Source organism: Pyxicephalus adspersus, chromosome 11 (genome assembly GCF_032062135.1).
Source record: "Pyxicephalus adspersus chromosome 11, UCB_Pads_2.0, whole genome shotgun sequence".
NCBI classification, from domain to species: Eukaryota; Metazoa; Chordata; class Amphibia; order Anura; family Pyxicephalidae; genus Pyxicephalus; species Pyxicephalus adspersus.
Genome location: NC_092868.1, coordinates 52,770,432 through 52,791,581, shown reverse-complemented (window position 1 = coordinate 52,791,581; position 21,150 = coordinate 52,770,432). Strand labels below are relative to the sequence as shown.

The 21,150-nt window shown below is 39.0% G+C and overlaps 1 protein-coding gene across 1 annotated transcript in view; it reads right to left on the bottom strand.

The window, feature by feature from the left end:
* Positions 1-9,213, bottom strand: part of LOC140341406 (uncharacterized) — a 30,574-nt gene extending 21,361 nt beyond the window's left edge. The window contains exons 1-2 of the mRNA XM_072427144.1: positions 9,116-9,213; positions 461-588 (exon numbers count right to left, since the gene is read on the bottom strand). Coding sequence (XP_072283245.1) covers positions 461-484 — 24 coding nt within the window. The 5' untranslated portion in view covers positions 485-588; positions 9,116-9,213. The remainder of the gene's footprint in view (positions 1-460; positions 589-9,115) is intronic.
* Positions 9,214-21,150: the final 11,937 nt, after the last annotated feature.

Below are 21,150 nucleotides of genomic sequence, written 5' to 3'. Positions count from 1 at the left end.
ACTGCAAATTCTATTTGTATATGTGAAACCATTACTCTGCCCACTCAGCAACAGGTTCTCTTTAGAAGAAGAGTAGATGAGTAAAGAATAAAAGCTGGTGAGAATATAGTTACAGTGAACAATTCAGAAGCTATTAATAAACAGGATTTATATAGCGCCAACATATTACGCAGCGTTGTACATTAAACAGAGGTTGCAAATAACAGACAGATACAGACAGTGACACAGGAGGAGGAGAAGTCCCTGCTTCGAAGAACTTACAAACTAGATACAGAACAGAAAGTGACACAGGAAGGGGAGAGGATCCTGCCCTGACTTTTCGACAATCAATAGGTATTTTTCCTTATGTGAATATTCCTAAAAGCATAAATCACGTGGTAATGTGAACACAATTTTTTTTATTTTGTTCAAGCATACACCTTTATCCAGTTTATTAAACCAAGTGAGATCTGCAACTTACCGTAGGAGATACATGGCCAGCCATGTCGCTTTCTGCTCCTTCTACTTTTGGACAAAGAGCAAGAGAAAATCTGCAAGTCTATTTAAAGATCAGAGCGACGTCCAACAATGGACAATTCTCACTGAAGCCTAGGAAGGTAAAAAAAAAAAAGGAAACAGGTCAAAATGAGTCCAGTGACGAAAGGTGACCTCACATGAGCTGGCTATTGGGTGGGCGCAAGACAAAGCATTTTGTGCCATGGATTGAGGTGGGTTAAGGCTCAGCAGCGGGCCTACACTCTTAGCGAAACATGGCCTTTTAGATGTATTTTTTCAGTGCTTCACTCCTCACCTGAGAGTCATACGGGTAGAGGACAGAACCATTTATATCAACCAAACTGTTCTGCATTTCAGATTTGCTTTGCTAAGAAATTAAGTCACCATCATCTTACAGAAACAATTTCTGATGCCAGGCCCAAGGAACAAGGTGACAAATTATTCCTAACGCTCATTCACAATGCATTTTCATAGAGGCATGGTGTCTGTTAACACAGATGAGCGTGAATGTGTGAATTTTGCTTTGCAGACTTCAGAAGAAAATTCAAGTGGTGGAAAACAGAGAAAATCCCACTAATCTGAATAAAAAGAAACATTTCCTAATGCAAGTTTGTCTTTTCAGAAAGGTAAGAAAGCCCAAACCCTCCACCCATATAGGCAGAGAGAGAAAATGGGCTTCTCACCCCCCCAAGTTCTTCTTTTCAGGAATAAACACATGCTGCATATTGTTATAGCTATTTCTCCTTACAAATGAAGAATTTATAATCCTTGACCTATAAAAGAAGAAAAGAAGTGCTATAGATGACAGCTCCAGGTTAAAATTGAGTATTACAGTGAAAGATGATTCTTAAGTAAAATTTTATATATGCTATGACTTTGGTGTGTAACTTGCAATTGAAAACTTTTTTAAAAGTGCCACTTGCCAATATCTATGGGGAAGACATTGCTGCCCTCCTGAAAATAAAAGATCTGGTAAAAGCTAGGACATTTCTGATCAATATTTGATCAACATATGAATGGGTCACTGATTGGGAAAGCTCGGTATTTAGGCAAGCAGATGATCAACCACATGGAATTGTGCTGTACTAAGCCACATTGACTAGGAAATGAGGTGGTGGAGGAGGCCAGGTTCTTAGTCAATGTTAAGGTATACAAAAGGGAGCACTTCTATTGGAGGGTGGCTCTCAGGGCATACCCCCCTATGACAACCACAAGCCAATGGGAGCATTCCCTGTTGTTTACTATAACAACTGAAAAAGCAGTGTTATAAAGTGGGGAACATTCCCTGCTGTACACCAGTGTGAATGTCGGTTGTTCAGGCCAATTCTGTAATCAAACTGAATCCAAACAGCAACACTTGTCCTGGCAGACATTCAATCAGATTTCTGATATCTTGTAGTGAATAGCAGATGAATAAATATTAGTTTGATCTGGTCTGTTTACCTATTAGCTTGTGACCAGTTTTAGTTTATCAATAAGCAAAATGACTTTATATGTACATCAAATACTCAATGTTTGTTTACAGTTATGGTTGTCTTTGTAAATTTGCCCCTGGTTTTGATATGAAGCCAGCCTAGACCCGAGCAGTGCCTAGAGGTACATGTTCCCCAGTGCTCTCATACATTCCCTCCTTCCATCTACCTGAAATATGTGGCTGGCAGTGTGTTCCTTTCCTCTGTGTACTTGCTTTGATGTACTTAAGCCCCCTTTGAAATTACAGAACTTGTCAGAGCTTATTTTCAGCACAAAGGACGCGCGGGATAATGCAACAAAGCAAAATGCTGGGCCTTTGATGGTAATAACACATTAGAAGTTTGTTCCAACAGAATCATACCTCCACAGACGACAACGCTGCATGTATATCAAATACTGCCACATCACACAAGGCAAAGGGGCTATACAGGACTAAAGGATTCAATTACAACATTGCGAAATACTCCATAGCCAGATTTAGTAGTAAATAATGAAATCATTTATATTTATATCATTTATTCAAGAAAAAAAAACTATTGTTGAACATATAAAAGCAAACAGCTGTGGTGGCAACATAGCTTTACCAAGGCAGATCATGTCAGAATAATAGGAACTTTTTACATCACAAAAGTTTTGAACTGGGGGGGGGGGGTTAGGAGTATGAACAATTTGGTTTACCTATATAACAGGGTGAGAAAAAATCTCTCTTAGTTGGATTTAAATTAGATTAAAATAATCATTTAATAATAGGTTAATCCATCACTGATCGAAAATGTCCAATTCATAATATGTGTACAAATAGTCGAGGCCATCAGAACTCTAATCATTAATGTTAAAATAGGGGATTTGTATGTAAAAGGACTGGTCTGGATGGGGGGGCCTGTATGTATATGGACTGCTTTAAGGTCTGGATAGGGGGTCTGTATGTATATTGGTAGGGTGAGGTCTGGATGGGGGGGTCTGTATGTATGGAGACTGGTCTGAGGTATAGTATGGTGGGGGGGGGGGGGTTATGTATATGGACTAGTCTGATGTCTGCTTTGGGGGTCTGTATGTATATGGACTGGTTTAAGGTCTGGATATGGGGTCTGTATTTAAATCGGCTAGTCTGAGGTCTGGATACGGGTTCCTCTGAGGTCTGTATGAGGGGTGTGTATGTAAATGGGCTGGTCTAAGGTCTGGATGTTAGGTCTGTATGTATAAGGACTGGTCTGAGGTCTGGATGAGGGGTCAGAAAGTATACAGACAAGTCTTAGGTCTGGATGTGGGGGGACTGAGGTACAGAAGAGGGAGAGATCTGTATGCATGTAGTGGCCTGAGGTCTGGAGTGGGGGTCTGTATGTATATGGACTGGCCTGAGGTCTGGAGTGGGGGTCTGTATGTATATGGACTGGTCTAAGGTATGAATGGGATCTGTATAAATAAGGACTGGTCTAAAGTCTGAATAGGGGTCTGTATGTATATAGAATGGTCTGAGGTCTGGATAAGGGGTCAGAATGTATATGAACTGGTCTAAGGTCTAGAGCGGGGTCTGAATGCATAAGGACTGATCTGAGTTTTGGATAGGGGAGTCTTTATGTATATGGGCCGGTCTGAAGTCTAGATGTCTGTATGTAGGTCTGGATGGGGGGGGGGGGGGGTGGTCTGCATGTATATGAACTGGTCCAAAGACTAGATAGGGGATTTGTAAGTTTGGTATTTATTTAGATCCAGGAGTGCTAAAATAATTTATGTCCTTCTGCCTTTTTCTAAGATTTGCAGTTCTTCTGACTGTACCAAGGCACATATGAAACGGCATGTGCATTCACATCTATATTGTGCAGCCATAGTGCAGCCGTATTCACTATGCAGGGATGTGAACACTTGTAGCACTTAAAGAGATGCATTGACAAAATGCATTCTAAAGGAATAAATGAATGTGGAATCTGCCTAACCCGACTGTGACTGCCAATCATAGACATTGCATCTTCCTGCAAGCCCAGGGGGAAAACAGTGCAAGCAGGAAAATCTGACTTTAGTGTTTTAATACATTATGACTTGCTCACATTAAAACTAAATCTGGTAAACACAAACTCAAAAAGATAAGTGTACCTTTAAAGCAAACCAATACTGATGATACATTTTAAGAATTTGAAATATTACAAATGAGGTTTGTTTTAAAATGTTATCATTTTTAAATTGTAGAAATAAAAGTTATGTTTTGTTTTGCAAAGTGCCTTAAAAGTCACATATTTAGATGTATGATGGAGGTATTTTCAATGACAACTGGGATGTGGTATACATTTAAAAGTTCTATGTGAATGCACTGTTATAATCTGGCCACTGCAAATCCTATTTGTGAATGTGGAACCATTACTTTGCCCACTCAGCAACAGGTTCTCTTTAGAAGAAGAGTAGATGAGTAAAGAATAAAAGCTGGTGAGAATATAGTTACAGTGAACAATTCAGAAGCTTGTTACAAATGTTAATAAATCTAAATAAAGCTGCACTCCTCGTTTATTAACCTCCACCATAAATGTGACAGTTATTAAACTTGAAGCTTAGCTTTCTTTGGATTGGATACTTAAATTATAAACTGTGTCTTGGAGGCTGCATTAGTTTTCCTTTTCCCAGGCCTTATGTTTAATTTTTATCTTATGATTCAGCCAGTTATGCACTCATTGCCCATTGGCCACTGTATTGTAATAATGAAGTAATAATATTATGGAAAAAAAGGTATCACCCTTTGAAAGGAAGTGTCTTATCACTACAGAGCACATCCACTGCACCCTAACATTCTGTACTCCAGCATGAGAACTGAGAACAATGCTAAGCAAAAACAGAACAGCAGAGGCGAAGAACACAGAAGTTACAAGCTCGCTGGATTCTTGCAGAATCAACAGGTTTTCCTCGTAAAGTTTACAAGATACTAGAAGTCCCTAAAGTTCCTCCACAGCAGCCTTCCTGACCTTTTTACATAGGGGAAACACTTGACATTTTTCAAGTCTTCAGGGAACCCCTTCTATAATTTCAAAATCCACATATCACAGTACATTAGTGTGGTGGTCAGTGAGAATGCCTCTTACTTTGCTGGTCAGTGGGGAGAATGTCACCCTTACTGCTAGGCAACAAGTTCATTGGTGTCACGTAAACTGACCTGAGAGGCACAAATTGCTCATTGCTCAAGGAACCCCTGGCAACCTCTGGAGGAACCCTGGTTGGGAAACACGGCTCCAGAGGTCACTAAAGGCTCTTCGAGCTGTAGACAATTGACTTAATAAGTTTTTGATGCAACACTACTGCAAATTGAGAGTGCCCACGGAGATCATTTTAGCTTTCTCTAAAGCAAAACTAAACCTGTAATTACTTACCTATCCCCGTATCCGTTTGCAGGGAGCTGCCTTCTCCTTTCTTCTTTACTTCCCGTATGATCATTGGCCATCTTCATTGGGCCATGCCAGGATAACATAACTCTTACGGCGCACAGGGGTTCATTTATTATTGGCATGCGCAAAGGGGGCTGGGATTGCCAGGTTTCCTTGGAAACCAATGCTGAGCTGCGCATGCGTAAAATTTACCAGGTGGGCAGCGACTGGGCAGGTAGGAGCAGGTATTGCAGAGGGGTCATCGCCTGTCACTTTCTACAATATCCCCTGGCCTGAATCGTCCAAGTTAAACTAAAGTGAGACTTTAGTTTAACTTTAGGGGGGCATCCGGAACACCATTATAAGAGGAACTGACCACTGACACCCAAAGAATTAGTTTTAGTAGGAGTATCTTGATTCCTAAAAATAACTTTAAGGGTTTACTCTTGGGGTAAAAAGGTTGGGAAAGGCATGTCAGAAATAAATGGCCTATGCATCTTACATATATATATATATATACACATCTGTCTGTTCTTTCTTTACCACACTTGTACCAAGTCATAATGCAAGGATAAGAATGATGGTAATGAAGAATGAACTTCCTAAGAAAAGCCAACAATGGCAGCTCCTTGCCCTGACAGGTTACCCTTAATCTGCTTGCCTGACTACTCCCCCTATTAGTTAGCACCACACAGATAAGGTCAGGGATCAGTTCCCTATACAGGGGGAAGGATTTACAGATTACACCTGATTGCACAAATGTATTATTTCTGCTGTCAATATTTGGGTAGATGTGAAGCAGGATAATGTTTTGTTTTGGGCTATAAAACATTACAGTGAAACAAAGGCTGCACATATCCAGGTTTGGTGTTTACACACCCCTCATCTATTTGTGTTCTATACACCGATTGTTTTGTGTTCCCAGGTGGATCTGCTGTGGCGAGAACATAAATTATAGTAATTATTTTATTTTTGCTTCATTCACTAGAGGACATTTTTCTATTCAACGTCTTTTGGCTGATTACATTTTAGGGGCTGTAAACACGGGACAACAAATTGCAAACACCTGCACCTGGTATACAACCCAGAGACATCTGTCACCACACGTCAACACTGGAAGCAAGTACACATATAACCGGTCCGGGGGCGCACAGATCCGAGATCGCTACATCATCGCTACAGCAATGTGGTCAGGAGGGATTTTGTAGATCTGTATGGTATACAGGGTAACAAGTCATCTGACAAATGCCATCAACTGCAACGATACCCCTACAAAAGTCTATCAAACTGTATGTGGTTCCTTGTCCTTAAGATGCACGGCAGTGAAAACTCAGAGAAAGTTGACAATTGCTTCTATGTTACCATGCAGGGTTGACATATTTATTTGTCCTGAAAGATGTTTAGCTGCAGGATTGGTTTGGTGTTGGTCATGTGACCAAAAGCATAGGCATTTGGTCACATGACCTTTGCTCCTCCCTCTCAGCAAAGATCACATGACTTTCCAAGCTGTCAATGCCGAAACCATGCCATGCCAATACTTCAATACCTCATAAAAGGGGCGCCATACACTGCACAAGGCGCTGTGGTCTTTCCTCTGAATTTCTATGTTTTTAAAGCTGATGTTTACTCTGGTATATTTTCCCTTCCAGGATTCCTCCTTTTTTTCTCATTAAAATACTAAAAGAAAACAATTTTATTTATTACATTCCACTTATAGTTATAGAGGCATCATCTCAAGTCTCTACAATGCAGAGACACAGCTGGAGGGAGGGACAGAAGGGTGCTGTACATAGCCTCTTGAAAACAGGAAGTTATGTTCAGCTGCCATGATTTTGAAAACTGCAATCTAATTTATAAAAGTAATGGGCCAGTCAGGCTGGAGAGGGAGGGGCTAGATGATGCTGGACATCCTCCAACCAGGAAATAAGGAGGGCTTTATCTCACTTGCTGCAGCTTCTAGTGCACAATGTGAGACACCTAATGATGAGGAGTGCCCAGAGGGCAGGTTTATTAAAGAGATGTGGCTGGAGGGCAGATTTAACCCAGAAGCTGATTACTGAATTGTACACCACAGTAATGAGTCAAAGCAGGAAATAGCAATGGTCACTGAAGGCAACACCTTAAACTTGGATTCATATATTGAAAAACGCAACAGGTTTACTTTAAAATACCATTTCAAAAGTTGTTTGCAATCTTTTATAACCTGGTAATCCTGCCTTGCAGATCCTACTTCAGGCACTTCCTGCCAGGTGGTGACAACTTAACCGTGCTCCTGCAATGACCATGCATATTGTGACTACAAATGGCTTTGCTGCGATACAATTCACAGTCACGGTCCACCTTTCTCACTATTCCTGGTGGATGAAAGAGGCTGCAAGAGATCAGCAACATCATACAACAGAAGTATGCAAACATTATGCAAATTATATAAGGAAAAAAAGAGCAAAGCATACCAATGTTTATATTACATAGGAGCTGATTTATTAAAGATCCCCAGAACTGGAAAAGATAGACTATCATAGGAGAACCTGGGTGATCCATGGAATGGAGTTCACATTCATTTGCTATTATTTAGACTAGATCTTTTCCAGCTTTGCTGGATCACCCAGGTTCTTCTATGATAGTCTATCTTCACCAGTCTTGGAGATTTTTAATAAATCGGGACCGCAGTGTTCCAGCAAATAAATGTCATCCAGTTGTGGTTTACATCTTCAATAGAAAGCCTGCTTATGCTGCCTGATATACCCACTCCCAATGGAGCCAGCAATTTCACCCAACCATGGATCATACCAGTGTGTGTTCAACCCAGTTTTTTTTTAACCCGGGTGGGAATAAATTGTAGGCAAGTGGCAGCCCCTGTATTGTGACCCAACTCATCAGTAACCACCCATAAACAGCCAAATGGCTACTGATAAGGGCCGGGTGGTGCGTCCAGTTAAAAGGGGCCGGAGAGAACACTGCATACCTGTACAGGATAGGTTGGAAATCTACCTGCCTTATCCTGCACCAATCAGACAAGGATACTGTCACCATCCTTCCCAGTGCAGTTCTATGGAATGCAAAGTTGCCAAATGCACCAGAGCATCTTCTTGCAAAATTTTGCATGCTGAGCCTTCCAAAGGAATCTTCGTGGAAGGATGGTGACATCACAATGTGATGATGGGGGTAAGGTTATAATATCTGTACATTTTTTGAGACGAGCGAGGGGTCTGATCAGAGTTAGGGGACCTATGGTGTCTAATGGTCCTGTTCTATCTGAAGTGTCGCCATGCAAAGGAACCAAGGTAGGTATTCGGAATGGATACGGCAAGAACGGTGCACTGGCAACCTCCAATCAAAACCCAGATAATCTGGAAAGATGTAAAGATGTATACTGGAGGACCACAGACACAACAACTACAGGAAAGTGGGAAAGAATGTTTTGTGGGTGTGTCAGCAAACAAATAGAAGTATAGTAGGCTGCAGCCAATGGCAGGTATACCATTTATATACACATATATATAGATTTCTTTGCACACAGAGCTGCAAGCTACATATTGGACAGCAAGCAGTGAATGATTGACAGCTGTCACTCGGAGGGACTCCACGAACCACCCGGTTTCCAGGCCCCCCTCCCCCAGCAGTGTCAGGTCCCCCCCAGGCCTGGTCCCTCAAGCTGGAAGAGTGGAAAGAAGGGGGGCGGGGTCTCTTGACATGAGGAGGACTCCTGTCAGGGAGGAGCGTGGCCCCTAGAGTACACTTAGCCACAGGGGCCCCGGGGTAGACGAGCGCTCAGTGGGGGGGCCCAAGCCGTCCACACTCACCGCACGAACATCACCGAGCCCCGCAGCGGCCACCGCCACACACCATTCCCATCTGCATCCTTCACCTCCTCCGGATCCACATTCTAGGAAAAAGAGATCCCTCCGCCCATTGACAACTAATAGAGGCTCGGTGATGCGCCCGGCGCTGGCTTCTGGGTGTGTTGTGAATCACGTCAGTGACGTCATCATGTAACACTACGCCGGGAGGAAAAGTAGTCCGCTGAGGATGGGAGATGGAAGGATGTAGGGAGTGGTGCTGACCCTTCTGTCATTACTCTGGGCAACCAGGCAGCATACATGGGCACCAGAACCATGTCCAGGAGACAAACTAGGCAATATTATGGTGACCAATCAAATGTGGCAGGTAGTACATCAAAGAGGACCTGTCATGAGTGAGCTGTGCATCCATATATTGGGAAATAAAATTCATAGCTGGGGGCGGACATAGGGAGGTGCAAAGTGCGCCACATTACGGGGGCCCTGGACCCGTCCTTAGCCAACAGGGGCCCCTAGTGCATTCAGCAGAGGGGCCCCAAGTCTGTCGTGCACCCCTAATCTCCTCTTGCCAATTCCCCCCCATATCCTGTTTTTTCTAATGCCCATCGCCATGCATTGCCTTGGTGCGTCGTGGTGCCATTCAATGCCATGCAGGGTGAACAAGCATTAGATTCTCCTCCCACCCGTATGACTGCGGGCTGATGGACTTCCAGCATCATCCAGTCTATCAGATCCAGGGCTATCTAACCCAGCTATCGGCCCAGTCCTCTGGCCAGCTCTGGCATCTACCTGCTGTCTACGTCGGCCATCAAATCATGGCGGCGTCATATGTGGACATATATACTGGAATGCCCAATTCTCCTTCCCTAAAACCAGCCTGCTGGAGCTGACCAATAGAGTCCTCCCGTAGGCCTGGGGCAAAAAGAGGAGATCGCTGCCTGTGACATCATCAGTATGTTTTCTATTGGTAAAAAAAATTCCAAAACGTTTCTTCTTGCACAACCGGTCCTCTAAGACAGCAGTCGCCAACCTTTCCCACCTCATGGACCACTAAATTCATCATTTTAAATCTCGCGGACCATTAATATGATTTTTTTTAAAAAGATAAATACATTTGTATAATAATGATCTTCCTAATGGTGCTGACAAGGACTGTGGCGGCTCTGATTCATTGATCAGCTCACGGTTAAGGGAAGTATTACTATTGTTACTATTATCATTATATTACTAAAGAGATGCAAAATATTTGTTTGATGTTTCTCACTCATCATGGGTTTATTTTATTCTAATCTAAGACCAAACAAGAAATGATAATTATCATCAAGTCAAACTATTTGATGCCAATAAATATAACAGTTATAGAAATTACCGTACACAGCTAAGGTCATACTTACCTAAAAGAACATGTGAGAAATAAACAAATAAAATAAAACAATCGGATGATAAATCGGCTGAGAATCGGTATTGGTGGAGCGGGTGACTGTTGTAATGGTGGAAACAATACTGAAGCGCACGGCTCGGCAATGGTTGCCTCATACAACCTAATACTACACCGACGTCTGCGCCTCCCTTGTTTTTCTGTCTTTAGTGCAGTTCGTGAATTTAGCGCAATATTAGGGCGAAAATTGCCATTCAGAATATAAGAATTTATTAGAATATTATTTTTGTTTTATTATTTAAAAAATGTAAAAATTGCAAATAATGTCCAAAATTTTCTTGCAGATCACCAGTGGTTCACGGAGCATTGGTTGGCGACCGCTGCTCTATGGTGCTCTGTGGGTCGGCTGCAGGTTCTGACATCGCAGTATTCTCTCCCCATTTTAAGCTGGGTGGGAAGAAATCGTAGGCAGGCGGCAACCCCTGTACTGTAACCCAACTCTTCAGTAAGCACCTGAAAAGTGCCAGGTGGTGCACCCAGCTAAAAGGGGTGGGGGGAAAACTGCAGCATCACATCCAATGCAAGACCACCGCTCCAACGACCCCAAGGGCCCATCCACAACACTGATAATCACAGTGAAGAGGAGAGCACCGGTAGATGGGAGGAATCAATGGAAGAGAAAAGACAAAAAAAAGTTCTTGATTTGTTCTTTTCCCCTGAGTTTTTCTTTAGTTAGTTCAGATTTCATTGGCCTAATTAGCTGACCCAAATCCACCTATTATAATTAAATACCTTACAAAAAATTATATCTTTTTGCAATAAAAGACCGGCCTGATCACAGTTTATTAAATATTAAATTTAGTTCCACTTTATGGGGTGCTTTTATTATTATTACTATTATTAATAATACGAAATATTAATAATAAAATGGATTTATATAGCGCCAACATATTACACGTACATTAAATAGGTGTTGTAAATGACAGACAAAAACAGAAAGTGACACAGGAGGAGGAGAGGACCCTACCCTGAAGAGCTTAAGAGATGGGGAAGCAGCATGCAATACATTTTTGACTGTGGATTTGAACCTATTTTCATTAAATTATTTTCCCAGTCAGGTCCACTATTCCCTGTTGCTTCACTTTCCTTTGCCCTTCAAATTCATTCCCTTTTTACTGTCAGATGACATTACCCTAAAGTCAAAAGGAAAGTCAGAATTTCGTAGTTTTTAGGGTAAATTGTGATCAAAATTGCTGGGAATGTCTGGGGACCCAAAACTGACTGAATGGGAGCGCAAAGCCTCCTTGGATGCGTATGTCATGTATCCCAGGAGGCTGCTTCTTCTGTGCATGCTCAGTCCCACGCATGCGCAGTGAGATAGGCACTCTTTTTTTTAATTTACAGGAGGAAACATCACCTGATCTCACGCCTGCACGATGCGAGATTGGGTGAAGTAGGCAGAAGAATGAAGAGGATTTAGGCGCTTCCTCCATGCCGGGACAGAGGAAGACTCCATGATGGTGCGGGACCGAATCAAAGCCAGAACTTTAATGACAGTTCTGCATTAACTGTTGCTGGCCGTCCATATTTTATGTCAATTGCAAAGCCCCTGAACATATTATTGTGTCTTAAATTTCTGGGAAAGTCAGGAAGACCTATAGAAACATTCTTCAAGCAACAAAATTTTTTAGGTATAGGTAACCAAAAATAAACTTTTATATGGTAATTATAATGGGTTAATTATACCTCCACGCATTGCTTAGAAACCTATTGTTATATAATAGGCTGGGTGACCCCGACTCATCTTCTTCTGTCTCTTAAACCCTCACTACTCACCCAACATTCCATATCTACCCTCCTATTGTGTTATACTTCCCTCACCTCCTAGATTGTAAGCTCTTGGGGCAGGGTCCCCTCCTCCTCCTGTGTCACTCTCCGTATCTGTCTGTCATTTGCAACCCCTATTTAATGTACAGCGCTCTGTAATATGTTGGCGCTATATAAATACTGCTTAATTACAATATTAAAGTAATACAACTTTCTTGAATGGTAACATTTATAACATGATGTAGGATTAGTAAAAGTAGTAAGAGACCCTCTCTTCCAGGGATGTCCTCCGCCACCCTTGGGGGCAGGTAGATCTGGTTTTAAAAAAAGTGGGGGGACCCCAGGTATTTTTTTTATTATTATTTTTATGTACAATTAAGCTTGCTGCGCGTAAATATGCGCCGATATATACGAGGCGTACTGCCGTGAGCCGGAGCCAAGTGCTAGTACACTCGCCCTAATAAATGAGCAATGGGGTCAGGAATTTGCCAATTGAGGTGATTAATTTTCAGCTACGCGATTCAGGAGGATCTGTTAAGCTCTACCAATGGTGAGATCATAGCAATTAATTAGCGCACACCTGTTCTCTGTTCTGTCCACATCTACAGTCCAATACAGGTCAATATAAATCTTTGATGCTTCATCTCTTTTTGGGCAAGTGCTACATTTTTATGTTACATTATACTCTATAAGTTTATTAATTTAATGTTACATTTGTTGCACATGTTGTTTTGGTTTGTTTGGTTGCAACACTGCAAACTAATTTATATCATGCTGTATATATACTAATTAGCACTTTATAATATAATAATGTCATCACACAATAGTATGACTGTAAAAAAATATGACCAAGCATTTTGGATCTGATACAAATTTCATTCCAGTTTGGCTTTAGAGAAATCAAATATTTGAAAAAGGATTGTTGTAATACATGTATCAAGGAACATTTAGTGATTTCATTTGCGTGTGTATGTCAAAATACATTTAAATGCATATAATTACATATGCATTTTCATTATTACAATTTAACTAGACTGATGGGGGGAGGGGGGTGTTAATCAAGTCAATTTGCTTGGATGGTATGCATTGAAGTGATTTTGTAATCTTCATCTGTTGCTGCAATGTTTTTGTGCCTGGTTTTTAATGACGGTCTCTGTTGTTTAGCAATTCTTCAGCGATGTTTTGTCATTTTTTCCACAAATATTCAGTCTGCATGGTTTCCACTCCAAACTGCTACTTGACCCCCCTGTTTGCCTTTGTCCCATTCTCACAGTCACATATTGCTGTTTGAATGTCTTATGTGTATAATCCTTTTATGAAAAAATTGTCATGGTTTTTCTTTCTTTGTTTTTTGTTTTAATTTTATTACTCTGACATTTGCACTCATGTTGATTTGCTGCCACACAACTCCTCTGTTCATTTGTAGTTGTGTTATAAGTTTGTTTTCATTGTTCTGTGCTGCCTGATCTTAGCGCTATTGTATACAAACACACTTCCACTTGTTGTACAAACTGGTTGTGAATTAGTTGTCCAGCTGAGTTGCATACTCATTGTAACACACCTGATGGTGACGGAAGGAGGTCCAGGTTCCAAGCACAACATCAAAGCTCATTGATTGCCAAGCTCACAAGCAGGGTCAGGCACTCTTAGAAATGAACATGTTGTGTTGTTGCTTAACTTAATGCTGATAAATAGTGGAGTGTATGCATTATTTAGGTGTTTACACAAAACAAATAGTACTAGTATATCAAAGTTCCAGGTCCAATTCCACTTTGTGCCAAACAATTTTGTTTTTGGTTTTCCAGGCTTTCAGGGTGTTTCTGCAGATTTGAATGGCATTTTAGATTTTGGTCCACTATATATAATTGACTTACTCTCCTCAGCTTGGTAGTGGAAGCACATAAAGGTGGATTCCGCCTTCAAACCAGAAGCAATATCCTCCATGATTGTTGCTTGGACCCATGTCCTTGATATCAGAAATCATAAGAGGAAATAGGCAATCTTTTCAATTTGAAGCAATATGGTCCAAAAAGCCCTCTTTGCCTATTTCTTCCTTTAATTCTCTTTTCTATGTATATGTACACACATCTAAATGCATACATATATATATATATATATATATATATATATATATATATATATATGCATGTATGAATATATATGAGTGCACATGAAGCAAAACAAACAAAATATACAAAACTAAAATCTTACCCAAATCAGGATCTTTCTCTGCAAAAGTGGCCGATGCGTTTTTCAACTGATGGAACTCAGCAGACTCTTGAGGTTTGGCACACAACTATGTGTGTGCCATCAGACAACAGTTTAAATACGACAATTGTGCTGTTCTTAGCCTTTCAACAATTTAGAGAAAGAAACTGCTTCAAAACTATCAACTGACTTGTTAAATTGGAGGTCTGTTTGATCACCCAAGGTTAAAAGTTCCTTGTAAAGGAGATCACAAAAATAAACCCCCAAAAAACAAACAACGACAAAAATTTGAAAACAACTTGCTAAAACATCACATTAAAATAGAGAGACCACACAGACACCACTAAATTTACATGACAAAAAAAAGAAATAAAAATAAACACCAAACACATGTAAACCCACATTTCCATATAAAGCCAAAATAGTTCAAAAATGGCCCAACAAATATTGCATTCCTAAAATACTTACAAAACCAATATGCAATTTTGACCTATCAAGGGAAAACTGGATTAGAAAATATTTATTCAGGACAAACATTTAAAGGTGGTAACAAAGACATAATATTGCAATAAAACAATATCGCCACAAACACAATAACATAGCATTACCATTGACTTCATAATTGCAAAATGGACATTGAAACACTCAAAGTTTAAAACAACTCCCCCCCCCCCCCCCCGCAGTCTATGCAATTTGGCTGTTTGTTTTTTGACAGTTCGAAATTCCATAATTATTTATTATTTATTGATATGATTCCTTACACTTGTACACCAGTGAACAGCTATCTAATAAATAATAAATTAAAACAAAGTAGGCTTTAATAATAAAGTAATTTATGAAATGTGTGTGTTTACTGTAACATTTTTGGATTATTATTTTTTTATATATTATTATTATTATATATATGCATATCTATCTATGGAAGCAAAGAAGTACTTGGTGGGATGATCCAGTCCGCTGGCAAAAGCGAGGTCTTGCCCGAACTAGCAAGTCTTTATCACCAGGCGGATCCTCGGACCGGCATGGTAAGCGTTTAGGTAGATTAGCTAAACAGCTTTTATGTAAACAGCTGAAATCAGGTAACTCTTTCCAAACCTGAAAATATTAGATCATTTAAAAATATGCCTATTTCTTAGCTAATATATATGTTTGAAATATTTGAACACCACAAACATTTTAATTTAGGGCTAAGTGAAAGATGTGTGCCGTTATAAATAATAATTTTTTAGGGGAACAGTGACTTTTATTGCAAGGTCCTCAGTGTGGAGCTGCTGGAGATACGCAGCTCAAAGTGCGCAATCATTTTACTTGATAACTGCTGGGAGAATACGCCAGTGTATTCTCGCCTGCTGAAATTTGCTTGATAAATCGGATTTTGGTGCCCGATCGCGGATCGCATGTATGCACGAGCGAGCTTCTGATTTTGCATGATGAATCAGGCTCTTTGAGTCCTTCAGACATTGCCAGCTATTTGTTGACAAAAATCTGACTTTCCTATTGTCTACAGTGTAAAATGTAATCTGATAGTAAAAATCCTTCACGGCCAAATCCTAGATATTTTGAAAAATAATTTACAAATTTTGAGTGAATTGGAAGGCAAAATATAAGCAAAGAAAACTGGAAGAATGGGGAAAATTGAAGCTGACAGAGAAAACAAATAAAAGGAATAAACCCAAGCTCGAATCCACAGCAAAAAAATTATAAGTACATTTATTTGTTAATCATTTAATAGTTACTATATATATATATATATATATATATATATATATATATATATATTAGTGTCATTATTTTTATTAGGAACTGTTAGAAGAACTGTACAGAGATAAGACCATCTGCAAATTTCAGACTAATTGACGGGAATAATTTATCATTGGAATCCTAGGTGTTTGGTCTTTAGCATCCAATTTTAGCATTTTTTATATAACATTCTTTATTTATACATTTTTTGGTACAAAACTGTATACAAGAAACAGGAAAGATAATAATTATAAAATAATACAAATGGAAAACAGAGAGTACAATAAAAATATAAATCCACAAAAATCCACAAATGAAACCTATACCACAAACCAGGAAACATTGCTGAGGTCTACAAAGAAGACTAGACTGTAAGCTCCTTGGGGCAGGGTCCTCTCCTCCTCCTGTGTCACTGTCTTTATCTGTCTGTCATTTGAAACCCCTATTAATTGTACAGAGCTGCATAATATGTTGGTGCTATATAAATACTGTTTATTATCATTAATATTATTAATTCCTGCTCCCCCTCTGCACTTTGTGGTCCTGCTAAGTTCTTCATCACTACAGGAGACAATAGGCCTTGTATATGAAAGCTCTCCAAAGCTAGAGAAATAAGTCTCTCATCAGTTAATCTGGGTAATACAGCAATTCTGGAATAGATTTCTTAAAATTCATTTAGTTAGTTAGCAAATGTTTTCAATCCTGGGACAGATCAATTCCAGGTTTGCTGGATCACCCAGGTTCACTGATGAAAGTTTATCTTCTCGAGTCTTGGAGAACTTAAATAAATCAGGCCAAAAGTCCCATTAAAGGTTTCCTAAAGAAGTACAGTGCTGTTGGTGACCTCTTCTTCAGTAAATGCCACTTCCCTGGCTGTCATTCTGATGTCACCATTATTATACAGTATTTATATAGCGCCATCATATTACGCAGCGATGTACAAAGTCGTGTCACTAACTGTCCCTCAAAGGAGCTCACAATCTAATTTCCCTACTATAGTCATATGTGATTAATGTAGTCTAAGGTCAATTGTTAGGGAGAAGCCAGTTAACCTAACTGCATGTTTTTGGGATGTGGGAGGAAACTGGAGTACCCGGAGGAAACCCACACAGACACGGGGAGAACCTGCAAACTCCATGCAGATAATGTCCTAGCTGGGAATTGAACCTGGGACCTAGTGCTGCAAAAGCCAAAGTGCTAACCCCTGAGCCACCATACTTTCGAATATATTGACCTTGAACAAATATGCAAATTAGAATCTCTGACTTCGCTTAGGTCATCGTCCCAAAGCCACATTACAGCCAGACAACTTTTAAATTTACTGACGGAGGTTTCTTTAAAAAAATTGATGTAATTTTGTATTTTCACAATGCTTTTGCTGTAACCGGTATATTCTGCTAATTTCCCAAGTGGTAAAATCTACTTTTTCCTCAGCTAATAAATCTGAAAACAAAGATTGTTGACTGCTTTGGGCATAATTAAAATCCTATTTATTTGATTATTATCTAAACCTCTCGGAGGCATAAATTGCCGTTGAAAGATTTGTTGTAAACAATGTAATTCAAAGACGTGCCATGGTCAAACTTTAAATGTATGTAATAGATAGGAAAATACAACCCAACTGCTTTTCTATTTTTTAACCAAACTTTTATAAAAGGAAATATTTTGTATTTATATTTCTCTATATTTACTATTTCTAGATTTTAAAAAAAAAACATTAAAAAATATTTTTAGCTTTTAGTTAGGAAAATATGAAATATCACATTCAAATATTTTATATTTACTGTTCCAACCATTAGGTGGCGCTATAGACTCTCTTTAAAATGTTTGCTAGGCTACGTTTAAATTGTCAGTTAATGCAAAACATAATAGGTTCCTAATAAATGTTTATTTTATATTGTGTGTGTGTGTGTTTTTAAATTCTATTTGTGTTTACAGTTTTATGTAAAACGTTGCAGCAAAGAGAAAATACCTGGTGACTGTCACAAATTAAACTTCCTCATTCCTGGTGACAACACTCTGCAGGCTGATCTTTTCTCTGCAGCTGTCTGAATAATGAGCTGAATAAAGTTTGTAGAAAAAAAGTACTGGCTGCCTCTCCAGTTGTCAGGTTGTACTGTGCTGAGCAAAGGAGACAATTCATGTGACCTGACTGAAACCAAATAATTGTTGTATGTGACTCCATACAACTTGTGTGGCTGGCGTGGTGTAGATGCATTTACATACACTATAATTGCTTTCTTCTTGTTTACAGAGCTCAATAGCTCATGTGACAGAAAAAGTCAAACCCTATACCCACACCTTGCCTGATCCTAAAGCATATGCTAACCATTTTCTAGACAAAGCAAGAATACCCTATCCATATTTTTTTCTGTCTGTGTCCCATTTTCCCCTCAATTCTACTTTCGGAGACACATGAGGCTGTGAAGAGATATTAAGTGAATATTAGAAGTGAAGATTCCCAGCAGGGACAGACACGAACACTCAAAAACAATTGTTTGTGTTGATGAGATATTTATTGTCTAGCTTCTCAACCTCCCACCTTACTCTGCTCAGTGGGAGTGACTATGATAAATCAGCATGTATGAATGTGAAATGTAACATTGTGTATGTTTAGTTTTTGTTCTCCAATACATTGCTGCACCTTAACCCCCCTAGTGGTATTCCTGAGTATGACTTGGGGTGGATTTACCATGCAAAAAGCGGTAATCCCTAGACACACTCGGGGTCGCTAAAAACAGGAGCTGCGGGAAATTCAAATAATTTTGTATTTGATTCAATACAAATTGAGTCCAATAGAAAGAAATCTTTATATAATATATATATATATATATATATATATATATATATATATATATAATTAAATAATATATATATTATACATGCTATTGTACAGTTATATTACAATTTCACTAATTATTATTAGTTTATTATTAAAATTTATTAAATATTGGACATATTTCAGTGAGTTATGTCTAAGAATTATAGGCCTACAATGTAAAATAAATTTCCATGCAAAAAAGTGACACTTTTTCCATGGAAATATGGACAGAATTAGAAGGCTAAGGGGGTTAAATACTCTATCATTAAACATTCTATTTGTTGAGATATCCAAAAACAATAAATAAAACAATCTTCCACATTCACTATATATGCACTATAAATGCACTAGAAAAAAAGAAGGGACATGAAAATGAATAGGAAAGAAAATGAAAAGGAAAGAAGGAAAGAAAAGGAAAGAGAAAGTAAAGAGAAGGCAAGGAAAAAGAAAAGAAAGAGAAATAAAAGAATAAAGAAAGGAAAACAAAGGAAAAGGAAAGAATAAGGAAAGGAAAGAGAAAGGAATAAAAATAAAAAGGAAAGAGAAAGGAAATGAAAAGAAAAAGTAAAGAAATAAGAAGGTAATAGTAAGGAAAGGAAATAAAATAGAAAGTAAAAACAAGAAGGAAAGAGAAAAGACAGGAGAATGGAAAATGAAAGGTATGGAAAGGAAAGGAAAGAGAAGGGAAAAGAAAGAGTAAGGAAAGAGAAAGGAAAGGGAAATATAAAAGAGGAACAGGGATGGAAATGAAATAGAAAGAAAAAAGAAAGAAATTAAAGTATAAAGAAAGGAAAGGGAAGGAAAAAAAAGAAAAGAGAAAGGAAAGGCTATGAAATAGAAAGGAAAATTAAAGATAAAGGAAAGGAAAAAGAAGTAAAATAAAGAAAAAGGAAAGGGAAGGAATGGACCGCGTGAGAAACCATTTCTGGGAAGAGATAATAGGTTAAGGTCTAGCTTTCCATTGTGAGCTGTGTAGGAAAGAACAGAGCAATTATTTAAAATCTGAAAGCCGAACTGCAGGAAGGTCCCTGATGTGGTGTCTGATAAGTAAATGTTGGATGTGCTGCCCAGTAGATCGTAAAGGAAGGGGTTCATTACTTCTTCTGGTGGGTCCTACCAATTGGAGAATAAGATAGGGTCGTGCTCCAGGACCTGAAGTAAACTCTCCATCGTGTCTTGTCCCTACTCAATCGACTAAAACGTACAACTAAGACCACATGTCTCATCATTTCTTGCACCATATGACTAATTGCAAAAGTGCCCATTATTCACCAAATTTGGGAGTTGCTGTTGCTCAATTTTCTTATGGTATGATCAGGGGCATGGCTTTATGATCTAATGCTCAAGGCTGCTTATCCAGGTGTCTAAATAAGGGCAAGTATCCAAGGATGGCTACAAGCAGGCTCCATAAGACCCTGCAAAGTAATGTTGCCACCCAGAAATCCAAATGGATGGGATAGGGAAATAAGCAAGCTGTTTGGAGAAATAGTAGAATGTTAAATCTGTGAAAATTCTCATTTATCCAGGTCATTGTCCATCTACCACTAGTTAGTCGTATTCAACTGGACTTGTTTTTAAAATGTTGAAGACATTTCTATACTTCTTCTCCAGTTATACCAGGAAATTCCTCAGCATTTATATCCATATGAAGTGTGACATTACAGATGTAATTTTAGGATTTAGTTACACTTTAAGCACAAGGAAATGTCCAACATGTTCAAGTATAGTGTGCTATGAATTACTACCATTAATGCAAACTTCTACTGATAATTTTATTGTATCTGGAGCTTTTTCTAAAGTGTAGTCTTAGTTTTTCAAGTTTCTATTTACATTTGAGGATTACTGATAGTAAAACCTGTTTGAACTGTGGGACCAATCTCCTAAATAAATACAATTAAACTGATTATTCTTTAGTTATTTGCATGGAGCTTACATCATTTACATTGGGGAGATCAGTACCACTGAGGTGAGAGTTGGTGTATAAATATATGAAGAGGTGACAATTGAGGTGTATGTCTGGCATACAAAACACTGACAGTCCACTATCAGGTAAGATTTACCTTA